This window comes from Onychostoma macrolepis, chromosome 12 (genome assembly GCF_012432095.1).
Source record: "Onychostoma macrolepis isolate SWU-2019 chromosome 12, ASM1243209v1, whole genome shotgun sequence".
Classification (NCBI taxonomy): domain Eukaryota; kingdom Metazoa; phylum Chordata; class Actinopteri; order Cypriniformes; family Cyprinidae; genus Onychostoma; species Onychostoma macrolepis.
Window position 1 is genome coordinate 29,187,658 of NC_081166.1, and position 24,715 is coordinate 29,212,372.

General features: G+C 35.8%; 2 protein-coding genes across 3 annotated transcripts in view; both read left to right on the forward strand.

Moving 5' to 3' along the window:
- Positions 1 to 99: 99 nt before the first annotated feature.
- On the forward strand, positions 100 to 11,443 carry cops3 (COP9 signalosome subunit 3). The gene is made up of 13 exons (XM_058792744.1): positions 100 to 207; positions 301 to 512; positions 967 to 1,096; positions 1,187 to 1,299; positions 1,389 to 1,438; positions 1,516 to 1,608; positions 3,474 to 3,653; positions 4,303 to 4,443; positions 4,538 to 4,711; positions 9,384 to 9,470; positions 9,592 to 9,705; positions 10,962 to 11,042; positions 11,136 to 11,443. The coding sequence occupies exons 2-13, from the start codon at positions 458 to 460 to the stop codon at positions 11,187 to 11,189; spliced, it is 1,272 nt and encodes a 423-aa protein (XP_058648727.1). The 5' UTR covers positions 100 to 207; positions 301 to 457; the 3' UTR covers positions 11,190 to 11,443.
- Positions 11,444 to 13,103: 1,660 nt separating this feature from the next.
- usp22 (ubiquitin specific peptidase 22) overlaps positions 13,104 to 24,715 on the forward strand; it is a 41,540-nt gene continuing 29,928 nt past the window's right edge. The window contains exon 1 of one of the 2 annotated variants that reach the window (XM_058792742.1): positions 13,104 to 13,826. In XM_058792742.1, the coding sequence (XP_058648725.1) occupies positions 13,707 to 13,826 (120 nt within the window). In that variant the 5' untranslated portion in view covers positions 13,104 to 13,706. The remainder of the gene's footprint in view (positions 13,827 to 24,715) is intronic. The other variant, XM_058792743.1, reaches the window with a different exon arrangement.

Consider the following 24,715-nt stretch of genomic DNA (forward strand, 5'->3'; position numbering starts at 1 on the left):
TATAATACATTACATTATTATTTAACAGAGATTTTTATTTAAAATTTACATCAATATGTCCAAGTACTGATTTTTCGGAAACCTTCAAGATGATCATCTCTCCAGTCAGAATATCTTTGTTTTGCACCGGAAGAAATACTGACACGTTCCTTTTATTTCTTAAAGATGTATATCAATTTCAAATGCACAATCCTGCGACCTTTTGATGTAAATAAAACATTTAGCTCTAAATACATAAAAGATATGTGTTTGTGGGGTGAAATATTTAAACATAATTCAAAAATATCATTCGCTTTCCAGCAGGAAAGATCCAGTGCCTGAGATCTCGTGGAATCTGAGCTGTCACTCAAACCTCGCGATATTTGTGTGCTGTTGGCGGCTGAGGGCCCGTCGCTTCTGTACTGGAGAACTGCTTCTGACATTTGAATGAAAAACATCTTCCCAAAAGCGTAAAACGATGGCTTCGGCTCTGGAGCAGTTCGTGAATAACGTGCGGCAACTCTCCGCTCAAGGTACCGCCGTTTACACGGTTCGCGAACGCTCAGACTAACGAATACGTGCGCTAACTAGCTTAATGCTAAAAGCCGTTAGCGCGATAGCATGCTAGTTGTTTATATATGAGGCAGTAACACATGGCGTTTGTTTATCTTATTCTCTTCGTCCAAGTGGAAATAAAAAACTAAATGCTGTAGAACAATCACACATCTCAGCTTATACCTGGACCGTTTCGCTTTTACACCAGTGAAATGATTGGAGGTGTCATGTTAGCTGAGTCATTTATAAAGTATGGTATAAAATGCCACCATAACAACACTACTCTGAGTTTCTCTGTCATGTGTAGGCAATTTTCAATAAGAAGGACAGGTTAACGTTATTGGAAAACTAAATATGAGATCTTGATTGCGTGTATATTTGTGTTAAACTGATGCGAAATCATGTTTTCATTCATAATGCTGTGTTTCTCAGGTCAGATGACTCAACTGTGTGAGCTGATCAATAAAAGCGGGGAGCTTCTGGCCAAGAATCTCTCCCATCTGGACACTGTTCTCGGAGCATTGGACATCCAAGAACATTCCCTCGGTGTTTTAGCTGTTTTGTAAGTCAGTGACTTGTTGATTCACAGCGGATTCGTGAAGTCTCTAATGTCCATTTGAAAAAATGGTGGTGTGTTTTAATTGTCTTGCAGGTTTGTGAAGTTTTCCATGCCAAACATCCCTGATTTTGAGACCCTGTTTTCCCAAGTCCAACTCTTCATCAGCACCTGCAATGGAGAGCACATCCGATACGCCACAGACACATGTGCGGAAACACATCAGCGGTACAAACGCATTCTCTTCGTTGTACTGATTAATCTGTGCTAATATGTTTTGTTTTATTCCTGCCTACAGTTGCTGGTCTGTGCCACCAGTTGACAACCGCCCTTGTAGAAAGAAAACAGGCAAGCGTCTCTTGATCATTTTGGAGTTGTTACCTTTACATGATAAAGCTGACATTAAGTTTTCTTTTACTTTACAGCCTTTGCGTGGAATAAGTATAATTAAACAGGCCATAGACAAGATGCAGATGAACACAAACCAGCTTACCTCAGTGCATGCAGACCTGTGTCAGGTGAGTCAACTATTAGATTTAAGAGCTGTGAAAAACTGGTAGGATGTCATTTGGTGTCCTTAAATATTTATTACTTGGTAATTAAAGGAATAGTTCACCCAAACATTTGCTGAAAACTTACTCACCCTCAGGCCATCCGATATGAAGATGAGTTTGTTTGTTCATCAGATTTGGAGAAATGTAGCACTTGCTCAGCAATGGATGCTCTGCAGTGAATGGGTGCCGTCAGAATGAGAGTCCAAACAGCTGATAAAAACACCACAATAATCCACAGCACTCCAGTCCATCAGTTAACGTCTCGTGAAGCCAAAAGCTGCGTGTTTGTAAGAAACAAATCCATCAAGACGTTTTTAACTAAAATACGAGTCTATAATAACGTTTCCTCCGGTGAAAAAGTGTTCTGGTCTGAATCAGGAGAGAAATCTGCACAGATCAAGCACTGTTTACAAGCCAAAACAGCTCTAAACAAATATGTGGCTGGATTTTGATGCGAGAGACAACAGGAGATGCACTTTTTTTTGTACTGGAGGAAGTGTTATTATGGAATATGGACTCGTAGATTAGCCTTAAGCAACAGTTTGAAGTTAAAAACTTAATGTCTGATTTGTTTCTTACAAACATGCAGCTTTTCTCTTCACATGATGTTAACCCAGGGCTCGCAAAATCGCTAGCCCGACGTCCCGGGGCTATTGTGTTTTCCAGTCGGGCTACCAAAATGTATCACTGCCTGCCCGACGGGCTCCTTAAATACAGATCTCCCGCGGGTCCTTATAAACTCTGAAAGTGAGTTGTATCAAAATTAAGGCCAGAAACGTGTCGTTGGCATTTTAATTTCATTTTACCTATAATTCCTGATAAAGCAGCGTTTATGAGCTGCTTTGTGTACAGCGTTTCCAGGGAAACCGCAATATTTCAGCGCTCCTAAAGCGCCACCTCGTGGCAGAGAGTGAATTTGCATTTCCAAATAGCCTTTCTTACTGTTTATGCTCAGATCAATGCAGATATCAACTCATGTTTTTACGCAACAAACACATAGAGTTGTAAATGAGAAAGAAGTTGATGTGCCTTCTAAAAATCTAAACAATTAAGACAGTAATATTTATACGTTTTAAATTAACAATTTATATGCTTGATTGATCCCTTTTCATAAAAACGGTCTATAGCCTGAAACGCTGTTGTATAAGATTTTTGTTTTTGTGGAAACCTGTATCTGAACTGTAAATCATGTAATTTTATGGCTCAAAACTGTATGTTACCATAGACATTGTCCAACCCCGCTCATTCTGTGTTCATTTTACTTGTGCAGCTCTTAAAATGGGTCATAAATTAAATATATTTTTAAAAAACTCTGCAGATACCCTGTAAATAGTGAAATAAAATTCCTGCCTTCATATTTGTTGATATTTGTGTATTGAAAATATTTTTGATTGACATTTAAACTCCTATCTGATTTTCTATATTAAATAAAGAAAGAAAGAAAAGAACAGAAAATAGTAATTTTTTAATTCAGGCTAGTTAATTAATTTTCGGGCTACCAAAATCTGAAGAGTACCTGCCCGAAGGGCTACCAGGGATTTTGAAATTTTGCAAGCCCTGTAACCGATGGACTGGAGTGGTGTGGATTATTGTGATGTTTTTATCAGCTGTTTGGACTCTCATTCTGACGGCACCCATTCACTGCAGAGGATCTTATGTAGTAACTTATGTAGTACCAGGAAATCCCCCTCAAAATTCAAAATATTAAAGTATAAATATTATTGAAAAATATAGTCCAAAAGTCTTTTGACCACAAATATGATCCCTATGTACGGTCTTGATCGTTTGATGTTTATTGTGTAACTAATGATTCGGCCCTATGTTTACAGTTATGCCTATTAGCGAAGTGCTTCAAACCTGCAGTCCCATTCCTGGAGTTAGACATGATGGATATTTGCAAGGAGAACGGAGCGTATGATGCAAAGCACTTTCTATGTTTTTACTACTATGGAGGCATGATCTACACAGGTCTGAAGAACTTTGAACGGGCGCTGTATTTTTTTGAACAGGTATTTATTTATTTTTGTACAGTTTTACTTCTGCTAATGCTTTTGGCGATATTCAAAATCTGTTCAAAATTCAACTTATTTATATGTAAAGTTTTATGCACCACAATGCATAGTAATAAACCACAGTATTTACCTACATAAACATTTTATTACATGCCGTATCATTAATTGATGGCACTAATGAATCAGAATTGATTCATGGAGATGAACTGATTCACAAAAATGAATTTAAATTCTGTTTTTGCTGTTCAACTCTTAATGAAAAGCTAAACTAGGCATGTTTTCAGTAAATGAACACTAATATTTAATCATTTTGAGTTTTATGCATCAAAATAAATGCTATTAAACAACATTTACCGACATACTAAAACATTTGATTTGATTAAATATCATTAAGTGATGGCACTAATGAATCCGAATTGATTCATTGAGATGAAATGATTCACAAAAATGAATCAAATTCTGTTTTTGCTTTTCAAGTCTTAACGAAAACTTAATAACCAAATAAAAAGCACATGAAAATCATTGTGATATTCACAATTAATAGATGACATTATGAATGATTTGTAAACATCTGGTATATTTTCCATTTTCATGTCTATTGTCCTATTGAATAAGCATCCCTTTTGCGCTTTCTGTCTATTTTCAGGCAATAACCACTCCAGCAATGGCTGTCAGTCACATCATGTTAGAAGCATACAAGAAGTACATCCTGGTGTCCCTCATCCTTCATGGCAAAGTACAGCAGCTCCCCAAATACACATCACAGATCGTGGGCCGGTTCATCAAGGTGAGTCTCTCTCTGCCTCGACACCGTGGCTTTGGATTGACTGTAAAGACGCCGTGAGCTCATCATGTTTTCTGTGTGTGTTTGTGATGTAAAGCCCCTCAGTAACGCTTACCACGAGCTGGCTCAGATCTACGCCACCAACAACCCCACCGAGCTGCGCGCTGTGGTCAACAAACACAGCGAGACATTTACACGAGACAACAACACCGGCCTGGTCAAACAATGCCTGTCCTCGCTCTACAAGAAAAACATTCAGAGGCTAACCAAGGTCTGAACTTACACTAATGACATGTTCTGCATGTATTACAGCAGTGTACTGTTAGTAGGGCTGTCAAGAGATTAACTTCTTTAATCCGACTCATTACATGATGTGCTGATTCATTCATTGCAGATTAATTGCACATCAGTTTGGGCTGAGAAATTACCCCAAAAGATTGTCTTGTGGTAGACATTACAAAAATAGTGGCTTTAGAAATCAATACTTTGATTCAGTATAGACTTTATTACACACTAGGGCTGATCGATTATGGCAAAAATCTTAATCACGATTGTTTTGGTCAATATTGTAATCACGATTATTAGTGATAGGGGTGGGCGATATAGCCTCAAAATTATATCACGGTATTTCAAGAATATTTGCGATAATTATATTTATGACGATATGCAAAAAAATATGGAACAACGTTTTATTGGTGATTGCAGCAGCATTTATTAGTGCAAACACAATGAAGGGCAATGAGCTACTGTCATTGATGACAGACTACCTAATTCGAAGTGTAAATTTATTATCATAAGCTGGCAGAAGAAGCATTATAGTGCAATATTAGTGACCAGTGTTGGACAAGTTACTTTATAGTTACTAGTTACTTCTCACAAATTGTAACGGAGTTACATCAAAGTAACCAATTACCAGGGAAAGTAACTATTGCGTTACTTTAAAAAAAAAGTTCAAATATGTCAAATAACTTGGATGCCTCCAATATTAAATGTTAAATGAATGAAATGGACACTACATAGAATAAATTATTATTTTTAAGCATTGTACACTAATATGAAACAACAATTTAAAAATACTTATTTAACACTGATCATTTTTTAACATTCTAGCAGACATTATACCAAACAAAGCACAATTTAACTTAAAATTAATAAGTTAGTAAAATAATATTTTGAGGCATTTTTTGAGACACCCTTCTTGAATCAGGCTCGCAAATAAATGCAGCCTTGCTGAGCAGAAGGGGATTCTTTTAAAACATTAGAAAATATTACAGATCCCAATTTGAACACTATGTGTGAACGTTATAATAAATGTATTAATAGAGCTGTTGTAATTATTATCATTATTATTGTCTTACTTTTTAATTTTATTTAACAGAACAACAGTAATATTACAATATTAACATTTTTGAATGTTGTTGGAGCTTTTATTTTGACGGAAACCTGCAGGAAGTCCTCAGTGCTTCTTTTTGTTGACAACAGCAGATTTATAAATTATTCTCATTACTAAGATGCACATATCACATTGTCACATGCCTTGTAAAAATTTATAAAAGTGTTAATGAGCAACTGACGAGTAACAGTTTCAGCGCAGATTTCCCTCGCGGTTTGGACTTTGAACCCTGGCTAACGAGACAGCGTTGCGAGCTCCTGCAGCGCTGTTTGAACACATGCAATTCATGCGTGTATTAGAAAACATAACGTTCTGCAGTGTAATTAACTGTTTAAGGCCATTTTGTGGTTTTAATCATAATACAGTAACCAGCAACAACCAGCCCTTCCTCTTCTCATTGGAGACATGAGATGCTGCATTAGTGCACGCCTCTATTTGATTGCGTCACGTCATTGTTCGGTACAATTTATTCAGTCTATTTATTTCGGTGCATCCCTAGTAAATACATCATTGCATCGTTATATCATTGATATCACGATATGACACTTTTTTTTATCAAGTAATTACATTTTAACATATATTCACACAGAAAACAGTTATTTAAAATTGTAATAATATTTAGAATTGTAAATTGTAAAAAAATTTGAACAATAAATGCTGCCTTGGTGAACAAAAAACAAAAAAATCAGTGACAAATCATAATTATTCCAGACTTTTGGCCAGTAGTATACAGATGCATCTCAATAAATTAGAATGTCGTGGAAAAGTTGATTTCAGTAATTCAACTCAAATTGTGAAACTCGTGTATTAAATAAGACTGAAGTAGTTTAAGTCTTTGGTTCTTTTAATTGTGATGATTTTGGCTCACATTTAACAAAAACCCACCAATTCACTCTCAACAAATTAGAATATGGTGACATGCCAATCAGCTGATCAACTCAAAACTGAGCCTTCAAAATGGTCTCTCAGTTTGGTTCACTAGGCTACACAATCATGGGGAAGACTGCTGATCTGACAGTTGTCCAGAAGACAATCATTGACACCCTTCACAAGGAGGGTAAGCCACAAACATTCATTGCCAAAGAAGCTGGCTGTTCACAGAGTGCTGTATCCAAGCATGTTAACAGAAAGTTGAGTGGAAGGAAAAAGATGCACAACCATCCGAGAGAACCGCAGCCTTATGAGGATTGTCAAGCAAAATCGATTCAAGAATTTGGGTGAACTTCACAAGGAATGGACTGAGGCTGGGGTCAAGGCATCAAGAGCCACCACACACAGACGTGTCGAGGAATTTGTCTACAGTTGTCGTATTCCTCTTGTTAAGCCACTCCTGAACCACAGACAACGTCAGAGGCGTCTTACCTGGGCTAAGAAGAAGAAGAACTGGACTGTTGCCCAGTGGTCCAAAGTCCTCTTTTCAGATGAGAGCAAGTTTTGTATTTCATTTGGAAACCAAGCTCCTAGAGTCTGGAGGAAGGGTGGAGAAGCTCATAGCCCGAGTTGCTTGAAGTCCAGTGTTAAGTTTCCACAGTCTGTGATGATTTGGGGTGCAATGTCATCTGCTGGTGTTGCTCCATTGTGTTTTTTGAAAACCAAAGTCACTGCACCCGTTTACCAAGAAATTTTAGAGCATTTCATGCTTTCTTCTGCTGACCAGCTTTTTAAAGATGCTGATTTCATTTTCCAGCAGGATTTGGCACCTGCCCACACTGCCAAAAGCACCAAAAGTTGGTTAAGTGACCATGGTGTTGGTGTGCTTGACTGGCCAGCAAACTCACCAGACCTGAACCCCACAGAGAATCTATGAGGTATTGTCAAGAGGAAAATGAGAAACAAGAGACCAAAAACTGCAGATGAGCTGAAGGCCACTGTCAAAGAAACCTGGGCTTCATACCACCTCAGCAGTGCCACAAACTGATCACCTCCATGCCATGCAGAATTGAGGCAGTAATTAAAGCAAAAGGAGCCCCTACCAAGTATTGAGTACATATACAGTACATGAACATACTTTCTAGAAGGCCAACAATTCACTAAAAATGTTTTATGATTGTTCATATGAAGTATTCTAATTTGTTGAGCGTGGATTGGTGGGTTTTGTTAAATGTGAGCCAAAATCATCACAATTAAAAGAACCAAAGACTTAAACTACTTCAGTCTGTGTGCACTGAATTTATTTAATACACGAGTTTCACAATTTGAGTTGAATTACTGAAATAAATGAACTTTTCCACGACATTCTAATTTATTGAGATGCACCTGTATATGACCGTTTAGTTTAAGCCAAAAGTTTAATTACATGTCCATGTTCTGTTCCGTGTCGGAGTGCATGCACAGAACAGCGCAAGTTCTATTTCATGCTTTTAAAAACACGAACAAATCTAATAAACATGAATAAATCAAGCATGTCCCATTTTGTGAAAATCACGTTACACGATTTTACTGATTTGCACGATAAGGTAGGGCTTTTATGGAGCACCTCTGGAACGGGGCGGAATGTGATGCAATAATCGTTTTATCTCGATTATTGGATTTTCATAATCGTTTTAAGTCAAAATCAAAACTTTCAATTAATTGTACAGCCTTATTACACACTGCGCTACAATGCCATAAAAGGGTTTTTATGAAGTGCCAGTTAGGTATATTTACACAGGCTGTTCAGCAATTAGAATTGCAAAAATAATACTGAGATTAATGGGTTTTAAATAGGCATTCCTGTTTTTGTTTTTTAAATGAATATTGAAATATGAAATGTGGCGGTCTTAATGAGTGAGTCATTGATTCAACTGATTTGTTCAAACAGCTGATTCATTCAGAAATGAATCATTCGATTCACTCCATTTATTAAAAACCAAAGATTGATTCAGTAATGAAACTGTTCTGCTGTTTGGAACAATTTCATTTGCGAAATTGAGCAAAACTGACAATATTGTGTCTAAAATGTAACACAATGTTAACTATTGAACTGCTGTATTAAATCAATATCATGTTTGTATATCGTGCAGATATTCAGGAAAAAACAGCACTCTTGCTGGTGTGATGTTGCTAAACATAAATATAAGAGCGTAATTTTTTGCGCTCATATCTTGAATTTTAGGCTCATATAACTGCATTCTGATAGGCTTCATCATGCAGTCAGTCGTCCTGCATCATGTTCATCAGCAACTGCATCGATGCTGTGTTAAATGCATTCATTTTAAACTTTTTTTTTTTTTTTTTTGTTCATAATAAATCGCACAAAATTAACCCGTTAAATCAGGCATCCTCAAATCTGGCCCACTCCTGCAGAGTTTAGCTCTAACCCTAATCAAACACACCTGAGCATGCTAATCAGAGTCTTCAGGATCATTAGAAAATCACAGGTAGGTGAGTTTGATCAGGGTTGGAGCTAAACTCTGCAGCAGATTGACCCTCCAGGGAAAGATTTGAGGAACCCTGCGTTAAATCGACAGCCCTAATTTTTTGGTTTTGTAAATTTGAGTTCGATTAAACAGAAACCGTAATCTCAGTTCGACTAAACAGAAATGAACATCTCTGTTCTTGTGATTGACAGACGTTCTTGACGTTATCCTTACAAGACATGGCGAGTCGAGTTCAGCTCTCCGGCCCTCAAGAAGCCGAGAAATACGTCCTACATATGGTATGAACTCAGCCTCACCATGACATTCAGATGTGTTTTACATCTCAATCACTTGATGTTTCACATTTATTCAACATTTGAGGTTTGTCTGTGCTCAAATCTTTCCTCTTTCATCTCTCAGATCGAGGATGGAGAGATTTATGCAAGTATTAACCAGAAAGATGGCATGGTCTGTTTCCATGACAACCCTGAGAAATACAACAACCCTGCGATGCTCCACAAAATCGACCAAGAGGTTTGTAATGATAAAACAGTGCTTTTCTTCATTCAGTGCTCGTGCACAAGAGAACGAGACCATGAAGCCTCAAGTTGAACACCAGAGAGCAACGTGCATTATATATTTACAGCCTCATTATTTTTATCTTCTTAATCATTATTATTTCAAGGACATTTGAGAGAAATATTAATGACATACATCAACAACACCATGTATTATATGTGACCCTGGACCACAAAACCAGGGTATATTTGTAGCAATAGCCAAAAATACATTGTATGGGTCAAAATTATCCATTTTTATTTTATGCCAAAAATCATTAGGATATTAAGTAAAGATCATGTTCCATGAAGATATTTTGTACATTTCTTACCATAAATATATCAAAACTTCATTTTTGATCAGTAATATGCATTGCTAAGAACTTCATTTAGACAACTTTAAAGGCGATTTTCTCAATATTTTGATTTTGTTTCACCCTCAGATTCCAGATTTTCAAATAGTTGTATCTCAGCCAAATATTGTCAGATCCTAACAAACCATACATCAATGGAAAGTGTATTTATTCAACTTTCAGATGATGTAGAAATCTCAATTTCGAAAAAAATTGACACTTAAGACTGGTTTTGTGGTCCAGGGTCACATATAATGTTCAACAAATAATAGTCAGAAGATCACATCAAGTTTATAAACGTATAAAGATAATAAAATGTTGTTTATTATAATATAATAAAATAATATTATAAATGCAGTAAAATAATATTGTGAATAATTACAATTTAAACTAACTTATTTTCTATTATTTGTTATTATAATATAATGAAGTAAATATTATTGTAAAAACAGTAATATTGTGAGAGATTATTACAATTTTCAATGACTGTTTTCTATTTTTTCCATTTATTGTAATATAAATACAGTAATGTGAAAAATTACAATTTAAAATAACTATTAATTCCTATTTTTTGTTTTATTTGTTATAGCGGTAAAATAATATAAACATTACAAATACAGTAAAACGTGAAATGTTATTAACATTTATTTTCTATTCTAAATTAAATATTAAAGTTTTGATGTTCAAAATCTACTTTCACGCTCATAGTATGCTTATCTCAATATATGGGATTTTGAGAAATGTAAAACATAAAGGAAAAATATTTCAGATTCTGCACTTGAAATGCAATATAATGTTTATGCAGCACTGCATTAATGACAGTGGTTTTGTAGTGTTATCCTCTGATGCCTCACTGTTATCTGTCTTGACTCTGTTGCAGATGCTGAAATGTATAGAGTTAGATGAAAAACTAAAGTCCATGGATCAAGAAATCACTGTAAACCCCCAGTTTGTGCAAAAGGTACTGGTCTGAACAAGCTCATGAATCATCAATTCAATTATAGGCTTCTAAAAGACAATCTTTTATAACCAGGTGGTCTGTTCTCTGTTTTAGAGTATGGGAATGCAAGAGGATGACGTCGGCAGCAAGACGTCGAGCTACTCTTGAGGCCGTTGCAGATCGCTGCTTTGCTCTCGTCCCCTTCCTCATCCCAAAGCTGGAAGACCTTCATGAGAGCAAAATCAGTTGGACTATATCGGAGGAAAGCATAAATGTGTGGAATGACCTTTTTTTGGTTCTGTCACAGCGCACCCTAAACAAGAACTTGTTTTTGTCAGTGTTTATTTATCAATGCTTGGTTGACATGCCACTGCATCATTTATGGTCATTCAAATAAAGATACTGGACTTCTTTGTTCAAAAGAGTTGTGGAAATTGTATTTGTGTACACAGAATGAAATAAAGAAACCATCTTAAGATCATTTGAACGGGTAGATCGTCATCCAATCCATGCAAAATATTACGCCGCGTTCTCATCTCCAAAATGTATCTTCAGGCTTGCCGTCTCCATTTAGTGCATTGACATTTATGTGATCTTTCGGCGGCTCAAAGACTGACAGCTTCTCTAATTTCATGCTCTTTCACCCAAAGACAGTCTCAAGCTAACTGAATAATGCGTCGGTTGATCTAATGTTTTCTTCTTCAGCCTGGAGCCGAAGGTTGCCTGCTGTTCCTGCAGTGATTCAGCATTCAGACGTGGCCCGTGGTGAAGGAGTTGCTCCGGTCCTCTAGAGGTCTCTCGTGTTTTGGGCTTTACCGTAAATAGATTACTCATCAAATACCTAGAAACTACTGCTACTGGAGCCTGGGTTCCACCAAAACTGGTTTAACCCCTGAATTAAAAGAAAGCTATGGGAATATTGACTTGTAATATTTAGAAACAATTTATTTTTACATTTAACTTGCAATTTTCCAGTGTTTCTTGAGAGGAAAGTCTTGTGTCACTGCAAAATTACATCATAAAATTGAGGTTAATAGGGTTTGTTTCCTTGCAACGTTATTTATAAACAATTTATTAAAGCTATCCGGGTGTTCATTGAGAGGAAAGTCTTCTATTCCGGTGTCACTGCCACATATAAAATTGAGGGTTGTCTTGTTCAATTTACTGAGGCTTCATTTTCTTGAAATATTATTTAGAAACTATTTTATTAATTTTGTATATTCCTGTGTCATTACCACATTGGATCATAAACTTGAGGTTTGTGTTGTTACATATCAGTTTGTTTTCTCATAATATAACTTATAAACAATTCATTATTGGGATGCTTCTTGAGAGAAATGTCTTAAATTCCAGTGTCAACTATATTAAATCATAAAATTGAGGTTAAATTTCAAATAACTTTCCTTTAATATTACTTATAAACCATTCATTAAAGAATTTGGGGGCAATTTTTATTTTTTTTTATAGAGGAATGCCTTATATTCTTGTGTCTAAATTAGATCATAAAATTGAGGTTTGTCTTGTTAAATAAGGTTAATTTCCTAACAATATTATTTATAAAGAATTTATTAAAGTTATCGGGATGTTTCTTGAGAGAAATGTCTTATATTCCTGTGTCACTATTAGACCATGATATTGAGGTTAAATTTCAAATACCTTTACTGTAATATAACTTATAAACCATTCATGAAAGATTTTGGGATGCATTCTTATATTTCATCTTATTTATTTAATTTTTTTTTTTTTTTTTGAGAAAAAGAGAGGAATGCCTTGTATTTTTTGTGTCTAAATTAGATCATAAAATTGAAGTTTGTAAGTATTATTAAATTTCAGTTTAGCTGCAAACAGGCTTCATTTTCTTTAAGCAAAACAATATATTTGTATTTTATTTTTCGGTCTAAAATGTTCACGACAAAAGTGCCACTCTTATATGTAATCAACAACAAAAAAAATGCATGCATTTATTATTCAATTGTCTAGTTTATCCAACCAGTCCTTATTCAATATTCTGCTTCCGTTTCCATTAATATTTACAATCAGCACGCAGACGCTCCACTTTCACACCGCATCACACACACAACACCGATTTTTCCAATTTCACAACTTGAATGCAGGTAGGCATGTGGACCGTGTGTTTTCTACTTGAATGACATAACCAACAAGAAAAGAAGGACCGACGCGAGGCGCGACGCATCCAATCACAGGCGCTCCTGCGGCGTACAAGTCTTTGAACAAAGACAAGCGGCCGCGCCAGCCAATCACATTTGAGAGTTCTCGAAAGCGGGCGGGAGTTTAACGGAAATGGCACGGGCGCCGGCCAATCGCAGCCACGAACCGCAAGCCATCCGCCAATCGGCGTTTAACCTCGCAAGGATTGCGTCGCCCACGGTGCTCAGTTGAATTCCATTGCCGTCCATTAAAACAACCGACTTGGAAAATACAATATCAAAGTGTGCTCAGTTTTACCACAAGCTCGCGTGCTTAATTCTCGTCAGGGATGGCGTTTTCATGCAGCGAGGGTATTGAGAAACGCTCTCCGCATGTGTAAGGCACGCATCTTCGACCCTGTCGTGGCTCGCTGCATTGCCTGGCAAAACGGAACAATTGGTGGATAATTCTCCTCGTGACTTCAGTTGAGCTTATTTCATCGCTGAAATACAGAGGAACTCGAATGAGTTTTCTGTCATGAGTCCGGCAGGGTGCTCCCATGTGAACGGTTTCAAAGTGGACAACTGGAAGCAGAATCTGCGCGTCATATACCAGTGCTTTGTGTGGAGTGGCTCTGTCGAAACCAGGAAACGCAAGGTAAATAAAATACACCAGAGCCCAGTGGTGCAATGCATCGCGGTGCCAAGTCGCATTACCCTCTCAAACACAAACGGATGTGTAATTCGCCAGGCTAACGTGATTTATTTTCACCGAGGGATATGAATCCACGTCCATCCCTATGTGCACGCAAGTGGATGCATTGGCTGGCCTGCGCAGACTCCTCATGCATTGGTTTCATAGGGCTGGACGGGGGATGCTATTCCGCTATCGATGTTGTTTAACCTGCTTTAGGCGAGTTTAATTAGTCGTTGGCATTCATGCGACACTTTCCCAGGATCTCGCCGAAACGTTTTCTGACTTGCCAGGCCTAATCATTGATTTCCCAATACACGCATAGAGGTTTCGGTTTCACAGTTATCACGGAATTTGCCTATTGTGTGGCAGGACTAACGACTTATGTTGACCGCCTAAACATCTCCATTTTAACACGTCCATGATGGAGTCTATGATATCGATTCGTGAGCCGGATCGGTTCAGTGAGTCGTTTGAACCTGATTAAGTGATTCGTCACGAACCGCACTGAATCGGTCGATCAGTTATTTTGAATCGAGAACCGTTTTTTTTTTAAATTTTAAACGCATCAATTCGAGAACCGTTTATATCGAACACATCGTGATCCGAATTGACAAACCACTCAACTAAATTGCTTTTTTTTAATAAGATGAAGCTGCTTCAACAGACTACAAACTCATGGAATTACAATAACGACTCTTATTAGTAAAACTACGTTTGGCTTTGGTGCAACCGTCGCTTCAGGAAGTAAAAATCCCATTAATTTTTTTCAACAACCTATAAACACTCATAGACAGACTTACTGTGAGCTACGAGGTTGTTAATCAGTGCCATATGATTTTGTTGAAGCCATCAGCCTGAATTATTTCAACATAATTTTTAAATAATAGCGATTAACAGCGAGATTCCTAGTGAAAGACTACATTACCCATGATTCTGCAGAAAATCTCCACCAATCAGAGAATAGAAACGGTAAATCACAGCAAAAGAACTCTTTAACGTCCACCCACTCCCATGAAGCACTTAGCTTTTTCTATAAACACCATCTTTAAATCAATTTTTATATTCGCCGTTTTCAATTCAGTTGCTCCTCAAGCTTTATTAAAGCCATTAAGTTCACAGTCTTGTACCTTTTTTTTTTTTGTCTTTTGCTTCCAATCAAAGACTGTGATGTTGTGAATGACATCATAGCCGGTTAGTTTGGTTCATGGTTTAAAACTCTTCAACAAAGATGTTTTAAAACTCAAGTGGAACATTTAGGTGCCAGAATGTCGGGAACCACACGTTTTGCGCAAAGAACCATTGATTAGTTATTAGATTTGAATTGGTTCTATCGAACACTTCGCTTTGACGAACCCATTCACGGCTCTTTTTTCGAAAGAATTGATTAAAGTCTGAAATGAGTCATAGTTCCATCACTTTTCAATGATGGCAAAGCGTGTGGCATCAGATGACAGCTTAATAACTAACTATCCTCGCCCAACACGTCTCCCTCTGAAAAACAAAGAGTTATCTTGAAATGTGCATCATGATTCATTCGAGTCAAATGTCATCCTCCATATGCGTGTCTCATCGTGCTTGCCAGGTAAACATGTCCAATAAATAATGATAAAAATCATTTTATGGATGAATCTTTGGTAGTAAGACGTTAATATAGGATGAATGGCGTCATGTTGCCTCAAGTTACATCTGGTTCATTCAGGATTGCATGACTCATTGGCACAATTGAGGTCAACTCAACTGAGTTTTATGAAGGATAATGTTTTCTTACTGCATTGTGTTTTATTCTTCAAGAAGGTGGTGTTACTTTTAGCTTAATTACGAATTATCTATAATCCAGGCACATAAAACTCACCAAATTTGGCCTTTGAGTGTTTATTTCACTGCATGCAAGTTATTATTGCATATTGCACATGATTGTTCTGTACAGTCTTTGAAATCCAGTTCTCTTTGCTAAACCGTAATTAGGTTGTGTTACACCACATCTGACCTATTAGACACACCCGCTATTCTCAGCATTACTATACTGTTTATTTAATGCCACGTTTAGACATGCTCAGCTGGGATATGTACAATAAGAAGGATTTGCCTATATTAGGTCACATTTAGAATATAGTACTGATCGTAAGTTCTTAGAAACCAGATCTGGGTCTGTCGAGCACAGGTGGGAAAGCGGCCGGACTCGCCTCTCATCTGTCCCGTCGTACCCGTGAAGGGACAATAGGAATATGAGGAGCTCTGTAAACGCTAGAGAGGCTTTCTGCCAGCGCGGCTCTGGTCCATCCCATCCCCCTGCTGCAGAACAACACGTACTGTGTGGTGAAGGCCTTTGGATGCGTTTGCACCAGTGCATTGCCTGAGCTTCATATGGCACACCCACAGATCACTGACCGGCTGATGCATATCGCTCCCAACGCTGGACAGCAACCACAAGCTCTCAGTCAGATTGACTAACTGAAGGTTACAGTTACTGTTCTCATGAAAACATCACAGTTTCTGTTAGATTTAAGATTGCAGTTGTTAAATTTAAAGGGATGGCTCATCTAAAAATGAAAATTTTGTCATTAATTACTCACCCTCATGTCGTTCCAAACCCGTAAGACCAACAATATCATTAATACTTTTAGGTTTAGGATTGCAATTATTAAAGATGGGGTAAGCGATTTCGGAGAAGCTAGCAATAGCAAGCTAGCTCTGAAAGTAGGGGTGTGCGATATGACAAAAAAAAAAGATATATCTATTTTAACGGTAATTAGATGTTATTTTGGCAGGTTTAGGACTGCTGTGGACAGCTGACTCCCAAAGCTTTTGATGTGTTCTTCATATTCTGTGCAGTGGTTAGTTTGCGAGAGTAACAGAAATGAGCTTTTCCAATAAGTTTAAATTGATTTTTACATTTTATGGGCATTTTTACCTTTTAAGGCCATTTTTATTTCTTCTAACCTAATTCAATGTATGCATTGTCTCTTGTCAAATTCTTAAATTTAATCAATAAATTTAAATGGTAAGACACTATAGAGCCAAATGAAATCCGTATCAACAAAATTAGTTTGCAATGCAGAGGTATTACAGAATTGAAGTGGAATTTAAATGCATATGCGAATGCATGATGTTTAGAAAACGTTGAATACCGATATTTGAAATGATTTGGGAAAATATACTTTAAATATAAACCTAGAATCGCCAGTAGGTGGCGGCAAATCACTGCATGAGTGAGTCATTGAATCATTCATTCAACCCGATTCGTTCAAACGGCTGACTGATTCAGTAACAAACACTGTCGTGTTGCTCAGACGCAAATCAGTTCTGCTGTGGCTTTTTGTAACTCTTTTTGTTGACAAAATAAAGCAAAAACAGGAACTGTTGTGTATAAAATTGCAATTGCTCTGATATTTGGAGAAAAAACTCTGCTCTTCGTGTGATATTAACTATATCTAAATATATTTTAATAGACTAATCACGCAGTGAAAGTGTGAACTCTAAATGTGCTCATGCAGTCGTCTAATCTTCAACTCATTGTGTATGCGTGCAGTCTCTTAAGTGTGTTTTTGTTTGTTTGTTGCGATATACTTAATGTCAAATTGCATATCATTTAAACAACAGAGATGTGAAAGATCTTAACAAATGAGATACTTCAGATTTACCTGCCTTACATGTCCTGAATCAGTAGATTCAAAGATTGCAATTGATTTTTTGTGTTTTCACCACCATTCTTGTGACTTACTATAAATACGGGAGCTGTTATACCATGTGATGACACCTCACGTCTCGTTCTGTTTTACCCAACACTGATCCCTGCCGAACTGCTTTATGAATTTCACGTAGATGATGGTGTTTGCTGTGCTGTAACAGCAAGTGAACAGATCATTCATTACATATGCAGAAACGCCTGCGGGTGTTTTCATTTATTTATTGTATGTGCTTGTGTTCACCTAAGTTTAGCTTCACATCTCTGGCCCGGTTTATGCTGCTTCTGGCCTCGGATCATTTCTGAAGTGGGTGGAGATAACTAACGGTGTAAGCAGGGCTAAATCGCTTTTTGATCTGATCACTGAAATCACATTTGCAGGTACAGCACATTGCGTTTGTAGTGTGATTTGTACTGATGCGTCACAGACAACGGCAAACAGCACATTTAAAATGAAACGGTAATAGTAATGATGATGATAATTATGTATGCGCTGTAAAAAATCAAAAGTTGAGAGAACTTTAAAGTTCAAGGCACCCAGCTTCAGGAGATTTTTGAGTTTTCTCAAATTCTTATTTTCAGTTTATACAACAAAGTTGAGACGACTCAACTCAGATCTCCTACAAAAACAAGTTGAGAAAACCCCAAAATCTAATGAAGCTGGTTGCCTTGAACTTTAAAGTTTTCTAAACTTTAGATTTTTTTTTTACAGTGTGTTTGAGTGTGTTTCTGTGTTTTATTTATATATATATATATATATCTCCCTCATTAAATATAAATGTAAATTTTATATATTTATAGAAATTGGCACCAAGAACCATGAAATTTTACTGGTATTGGTACAGACCAGTGACATTTTTATGGTATAAAAAAATAGCTCTAAGTATTATAATAAAAAGTTAAATGTATATTTATTTTAAAAATAACTTTTTACTGAAATCAAAATGTTAGTGCATGTAATTTTATTTAATATTTTAATATCTATATAAGTACAAATAATTTTATATTTTTGTATTTGTATATAAAATATAAAAATAATCAAATAAAATCTAAACATTTATACAATGTATAAAAAGTGTAATTTAAAATACTACTTTACATAAAATCAAAAGTTACAAAAAAACGTATGCGTGTATATATACAGTGTGTATATATATATGTGTGTGTGTGTGTGTGTGTAATATTATATATTATATTATAATACATTATATTTATCCAAAGCGACTTACAAATGAGGATAACAGAAGCAATCAATTGTAGTATTAAAACAGATCCAAAACTAAAAGCTAAAACTTTATAAATACTATATATACACATTTAAAAAAAATAAAGAAATTAAATAAAAATGACAAATGCATACAACAAAATTTCAAAACTTAACATTTAAATGAAAACAAAAAATACACACACACACATTTATAAATTCAATATTCTTTCATTTCCATGTAGTTTGTTGAAGTACTAAAATAACTCAAATTAAACTAAAACCTAATAAAAAAACCTATACAGACATAATACAAAACTAATAAAATGACAAACATTACTCCAACTTTAACTAAAATTAAAATAGATAAATAAAAATCAAGCTACATTAGTTTATCAGTAATCCTAAAAAACAACAACTTACTTACACATAGTAAGAAATGGTTATAAAAAAAGTGAAACTAGTAGGAAAGAGGAGAAATAAAAAGCGATGCTTATTGCCGGTGTCCCTGCCGATGGTCTTTACACTCTTTACACGACGGCTGCTGCGGTAAACGAAGCTTTTTTTAGTTTACCCGTCTAACAAAATACTAATTGAATTCAAATGGCCAAGCAAGTGCACGACACTGACAGCTTACTTTTCAGTTTACTTTTATTGACTTGCATGGACACTACACAATGATGACTTAATTCATTTCTGTCCATTACGTTTAACTAATGAGCAATTCATACTTAGTTTGCCAACAACGCGTCAGTGTTAGAATAGCCATTAGTCCGAGGGCCTGGAAACCGGCTTCCTTTTGAGAAATGGCTAAGTTCATCGAAGCCGTGGCAGTGATTAACACCGGCCCGCACTGAAGCTTGTCCAATTACCGTATGGTCTTCATTTAACATTAAAAACAGTTTTTATAGGGCGGCTGTTCCACATCTATTCTGCATGTGAAGCTATACGGGCTTCCAGCTCGCCATCAATAATTAATTGAACCACGAGCCGTTTGTCATATCGATACACGCCTGCATTTTATAATATATATATATATATATATATATATATATATGTATATGTGCATACGCTTCCACACGTTCCTCCAGAGCTTCAGCGGATGCTTACGGAGAAGGTGCGAGTCCACAGCAGGCCTCTCTAGACGTGGAGGATGTTTTAAATCAGGAAGACGATGTGACTCCAGGAGGAAGATAAAGGACTCGTGCTCCGCTACGGTTTTACCGGCTCATAATTCATAGCCTTACAAATACTTAAACACTGCTTTTGTGACTTGAATACGAATCAAGATCGTTTGATCACTTTTATCCCGGGATGTTTTGTTCTCTGGTTTTAGTGTGCGGTGGAGGAGGGCGGCTTTATTCCACAGGCAATAAAGATTACATTCAAGGCTATACCGCAAACTGCAGAACATTGTTGGACTAATAAACAAGAAGTAGAGACTACGAGCTCTGCTAAATACTTTGTTCAGTAGCTTAAAAGCTGTCGTTTTATGAATTATTTATTGTTAGAATGTTGTATTGCACATGCAGCTTTATAGTCACTTGTTAAGAAAATTGTCAAACATGTATTTATTAATTTATATTCATTTGAACACCTCAATTTCTTTTTTTTATTCATTTTTATATGCATTCAGTTGTTTTTAAAAAAGCTATTTAAAATATTTTAGATGTTTTGTCAGTTGGAAAACGTGTTTATGAATTAATAAATTGTTAATTATTTTAAATTATTATTTTTTAAATTTATTTTAATTATGGAAAATCAAGTCTTTTGAATAAATTATTATTTATTATTAGGGCAGATTACTTATAAATTGTAATCCATTACTGATTACAAATTGCATGACGGACATTGTAGTTTGGAATGTAATCTATTGGATTACTCACATTTGTTAATGTATTTTGACTACTTTTAGATTACTTTTGACGTAATTTATAAGAAAATCTCTTCTATTCTTTATGAACATCATGAAGTGCATTAAACATTGCATTACTCCAGGGTTTCGCAAACTGAGCTTCGTGGGGAAGAAAAATAAAAACAATCATAATTAAAACAAATTAAAAATATAAATGTTTAATTTGAAGGGAGAAAAAATAAGAATTTGGGTCATTTTGTGAAAAATATTTAATCATGGTATCTGTAAAAAAAAAAAAAAACTAATCTGATTAGGAGCAATTTAAAAAGTGTAATGTAATCACAAGTACTTAATATTTTGTAATGTTATCATGTAATACATATTACATGTAATCAGTTCCTAACCATCAATGTTTAAAAAATAAAATTTAATTTATATCTATATTATGTCTATATAGATTTCTTATATAAATTGATAATTGTTCTTTTTTTTTTTTTTTGGAATTATTCATTATTTTTAATGTCATTTCTGATTTTTAAGTAACTTTAATTACTTGGAGTATCTTGAGGAGCTAGAGTTTCTCTGTGTGTCTGCTGCAGCTCTTGATGAGTGTTTAATTGCAGAGGAGGGCTGGTCTGTGGGATTAAGTGTAATGATGCACCGTGTCTGCGCACGCCGTGGACGTCCTTCCCATTCAGAAGCAGTCCTTCAGCAGAAGGGGACTCTGGGTAATTGACAGGCCCTCTCCACTAATTGCGTTGTGGTGCTGCCTCCAGCTTTTTTAGTATGAGTTTTACACTCCCTGTGCGCTCTCAGCTGATCTCATTTCTTTAGCCTCTAGCAGGCTTATCGCAGTCCAGGCAGCTTCGAGGCGTTCACATCCCTCATCTGCATGTGTTTGAACTGTCATCCATCCTTTATCATCAGCGTCTTCCCTCTCGGTGTCTCCTTTTTGTTTCTCCTCTTTCATGTCTCTTGCCTCCCTTGATTCTCCTCATCACCCACATGCCTCCTACTACACTTGTGATCTTGGAAACACAGCAGCGAGCCGACGATTGGATGCTCGGTTGCCGCAGAAACTGCGAGAGGTGACGTGATTGGCGGGTCGATGCTGGTTTATATAGTCAAGGCCGATCACTGGGGTTATACAGCGTTATGTAGCTTTGATTCCTAGGCCAAAAATCTGTTAAATATTGTAATATTTTAAATGTACGTAAAGTTATTCCAAACAAAGTCTAATTTAAAATACAGAGATGTTTAATTGTTTCAGTCACTAATTATTAAATTAATAATATATAGTACATGCATTGTTACCCTAAACAAGGTCTGATTTAAATAGTTTATATGAAATATTTGAAAGTTTGGGATAACAATGCATTATATATTCAGTAGCATTACAAATATTGAGTAATATTTTTGAAAATATTCACACAGCGTGCTGAGTAGGGTTATTATCGTTAACTAAAACCATCATTTTCATTACTTTAAATGTTAGCTGAAATAAAATATTCAATATAAAATATATATATGATAAAAATATTGCAGGGTATTCTCATTTTCGTCTAGTTTAAGTTGAAGCATTAAAATAAACAAACTTTAAAAAACAAAAAAATAAACTATGTAGACACTTTAAAAAGACTAAAACTAATAAAAATGACAAAAACAACAATTATTAAAACTGTAAAATAAAATATAAAAACAAATACGAATTCAAAATATTGCCAAAATAGCACTTGTACTAAACACCTTGAACTATGAAAACTAATATTTGACACGATATAAGCACGCTTTTACCATATAGTATACCTTTATTTATCCTCAATTGTATTTATTAATTTTTTTAGAGGGATTTGTTGCTTTAGCATTTTGGGTCACAATTTTATTTTGTTTTAATTAGGGGTTCATCTACATTTGGCGCCAAAATATTTCAGTGACCCAAATTTTGGTGCATCCCTATTGAAAATGAAAAACCCTTTTAACCTCAAAGCATTTCACACCAGGTCTTTTTTTTTTTTTTTTAATTGAGCATTTTGGTCCAGTTGGTCGGAGAGGAGTGCTTACTTATCAAACATACTGTGACTTTCAGGCCGAGTGAAATCAAATGTGCTTCAATGGCCTGATCCATCTGTCTGACGTAAGTCTGCATAGACCACCAATGATAAATCTCCTCAGTACTCTGTTGATTCATCTGCGAGTCGCACGCAGGATGACAGTGCTGCTTTGTTGCTGGTCACGCTGGATCCGTCCAATCAGAGCGACTGGAGCTGAACCCTCGCTCTCTTTTGATGCCTGTTTTATTGAGTCAGCATCACAGTCTGGTTTGCTGGAAAACAGAGGAGCCCTTCTCTCCGGCCACTGGTGATGTCATCCGCCCCAACCCCAGTTCTGGAATCCAGTTTCGTTTTGATTTGATTCTGATTCATTTGTTTGCGATTCGCTAAAAAGATCCAGCTCATTTGAGTCACGAGTCATTTGTTTTTGAATCGGACTACACTGGTTGCATTGTATGTTTCCTTAAAACATTAGTTTTGATGATTAATAGCGGGGCCCAGACTGCGCAGTTGATTGAGGTAGTTTAACGGGACGGGCAGTGTTGTACAAATACGCTTTCACGCAGCCACAAAATAGGCATAGAATAAGAGATTGATATTGTGATTTTAAGAATTGTCGTCTGGATTATTCAAAAGAAAATCTGTACTTGTTAGAAAATCAATAATTTTACCAAGCCCTAAAGCAAAGTTAGTCAACTCACTGACTAGTTTAAGATAAAACTTGTTGCACAAGCTTAGCAATGACAAAATCCATTGAGTGGAAACTTGCTTTAAAGAGCATCTCCACACTGCTGTTTTTAAATTATTTTTTATTTATCTTTATTTTATATTTATCTAATCTAATCTATTTTTTTTATCCTTACTATATTATATACTATATATATTTTCTTTTAATTATACCTCCTATTATACAACCTATTTCTGCCCTATTTTATTTTGATTAATTTTAAAATGATTAATTCCTATTTTTTATTTTTTATTTATCTCTCCTATTATAGTTTATTTTATTTTTTTTAATTTTAAATTTTTTATTCCTCCTAATTTCATGTGTCCCTATTTGTTTTTTTTGTTTTTGTATTATATTTAAATTTTTCTTCACATTTTTAATCTTTATCCTATTTTATTTTACATTTTGCTGTTGTTTTTATCTTTCCTATTTATATCTCTCATATTTTTCCTTTATTTATTCCTCCTATTTTAGTTTAATTTGCATATAATTTTATTTTATATTTAGAATTTAATATATATTTAGAATTTTATTTAATATATATATTTAGAATTTTATTTATATATATATATATATATATATATATATATATATATATATATATATATTTATTTTCCTTGCAGGTGACTGCAGGCATTTGGTGCCTCGTTGCCATTTTAAGGGTTTTCTGTTACAAATGTATGCCAGCAAGCTGCAAAAATAGACTGTGTGTGTGCGTTCATGAATGTGGAGCCTGCAGTGGATCTTGTAGGAGGAAGCTGATCCTTCTCGCCTTGTTTTTCAGCCCCACACCCCCATCTCAGATGAGGTCCTGATCAATGCACCATCTCATTCAACATTACAGCATTAACACCAGCAGGAGAGAGCAGAGAGGACCTGCTGATGCTCTCCGTGTAGGATGTAGGATGAGAGAGAGAGTAGGAGACATCTGAGGATGAAGGAGGAGCGGTGTAGATACAAAGAAGAAATGATGTGTAGAGCGTGATTGGGAGGTGTGGAGAGTCAGAGATGTTCAGAATGAAACGCTAGGATTCAGTTTACTGCATTAGTGTATTAGTGCATGTTTATGTAGGCGCTTTTACACCGCAGCCAATCAGTGTGAAACGTAGCTTGCATATAAGGTTAGATGTTCGAGTGTTTTATTTTTATTAGATCTCTTTAATAGTTTTCTTTGGAAGCATATATATATTATCGTTCATACCATTTGCATTGAAATCGCGATGAAACGGAAGTAGCGACAGATCTTTTATTCTGAAAAATGTAGGGCGGGGCTTGATTTTATGCATTGGTTGTTGATTGGATGTTGAGATGATGGGCGTGGCTCTCAG

What these genes read in the sequence shown, in the direction of transcription:
- cops3 (XM_058792744.1), top strand. Translation starts at nt 458, where the DNA reads ATGGCTTCGGCTCTGGAGCAGTTCGTGAATAACGTGCGGCAACTCTCC. An exon ending in GCGGCAACTCTCCGCTCAAG is followed by an intron (nt 513 to 966) that starts GTACCGCCGTTT and finishes TGTGTTTCTCAG; the next exon opens with GTCAGATGACTCAACTGTGT. An exon ending in ACATTCAGAGGCTAACCAAG is followed by an intron (nt 4,712 to 9,383) that starts GTCTGAACTTAC and finishes TGTGATTGACAG; the next exon opens with ACGTTCTTGACGTTATCCTT.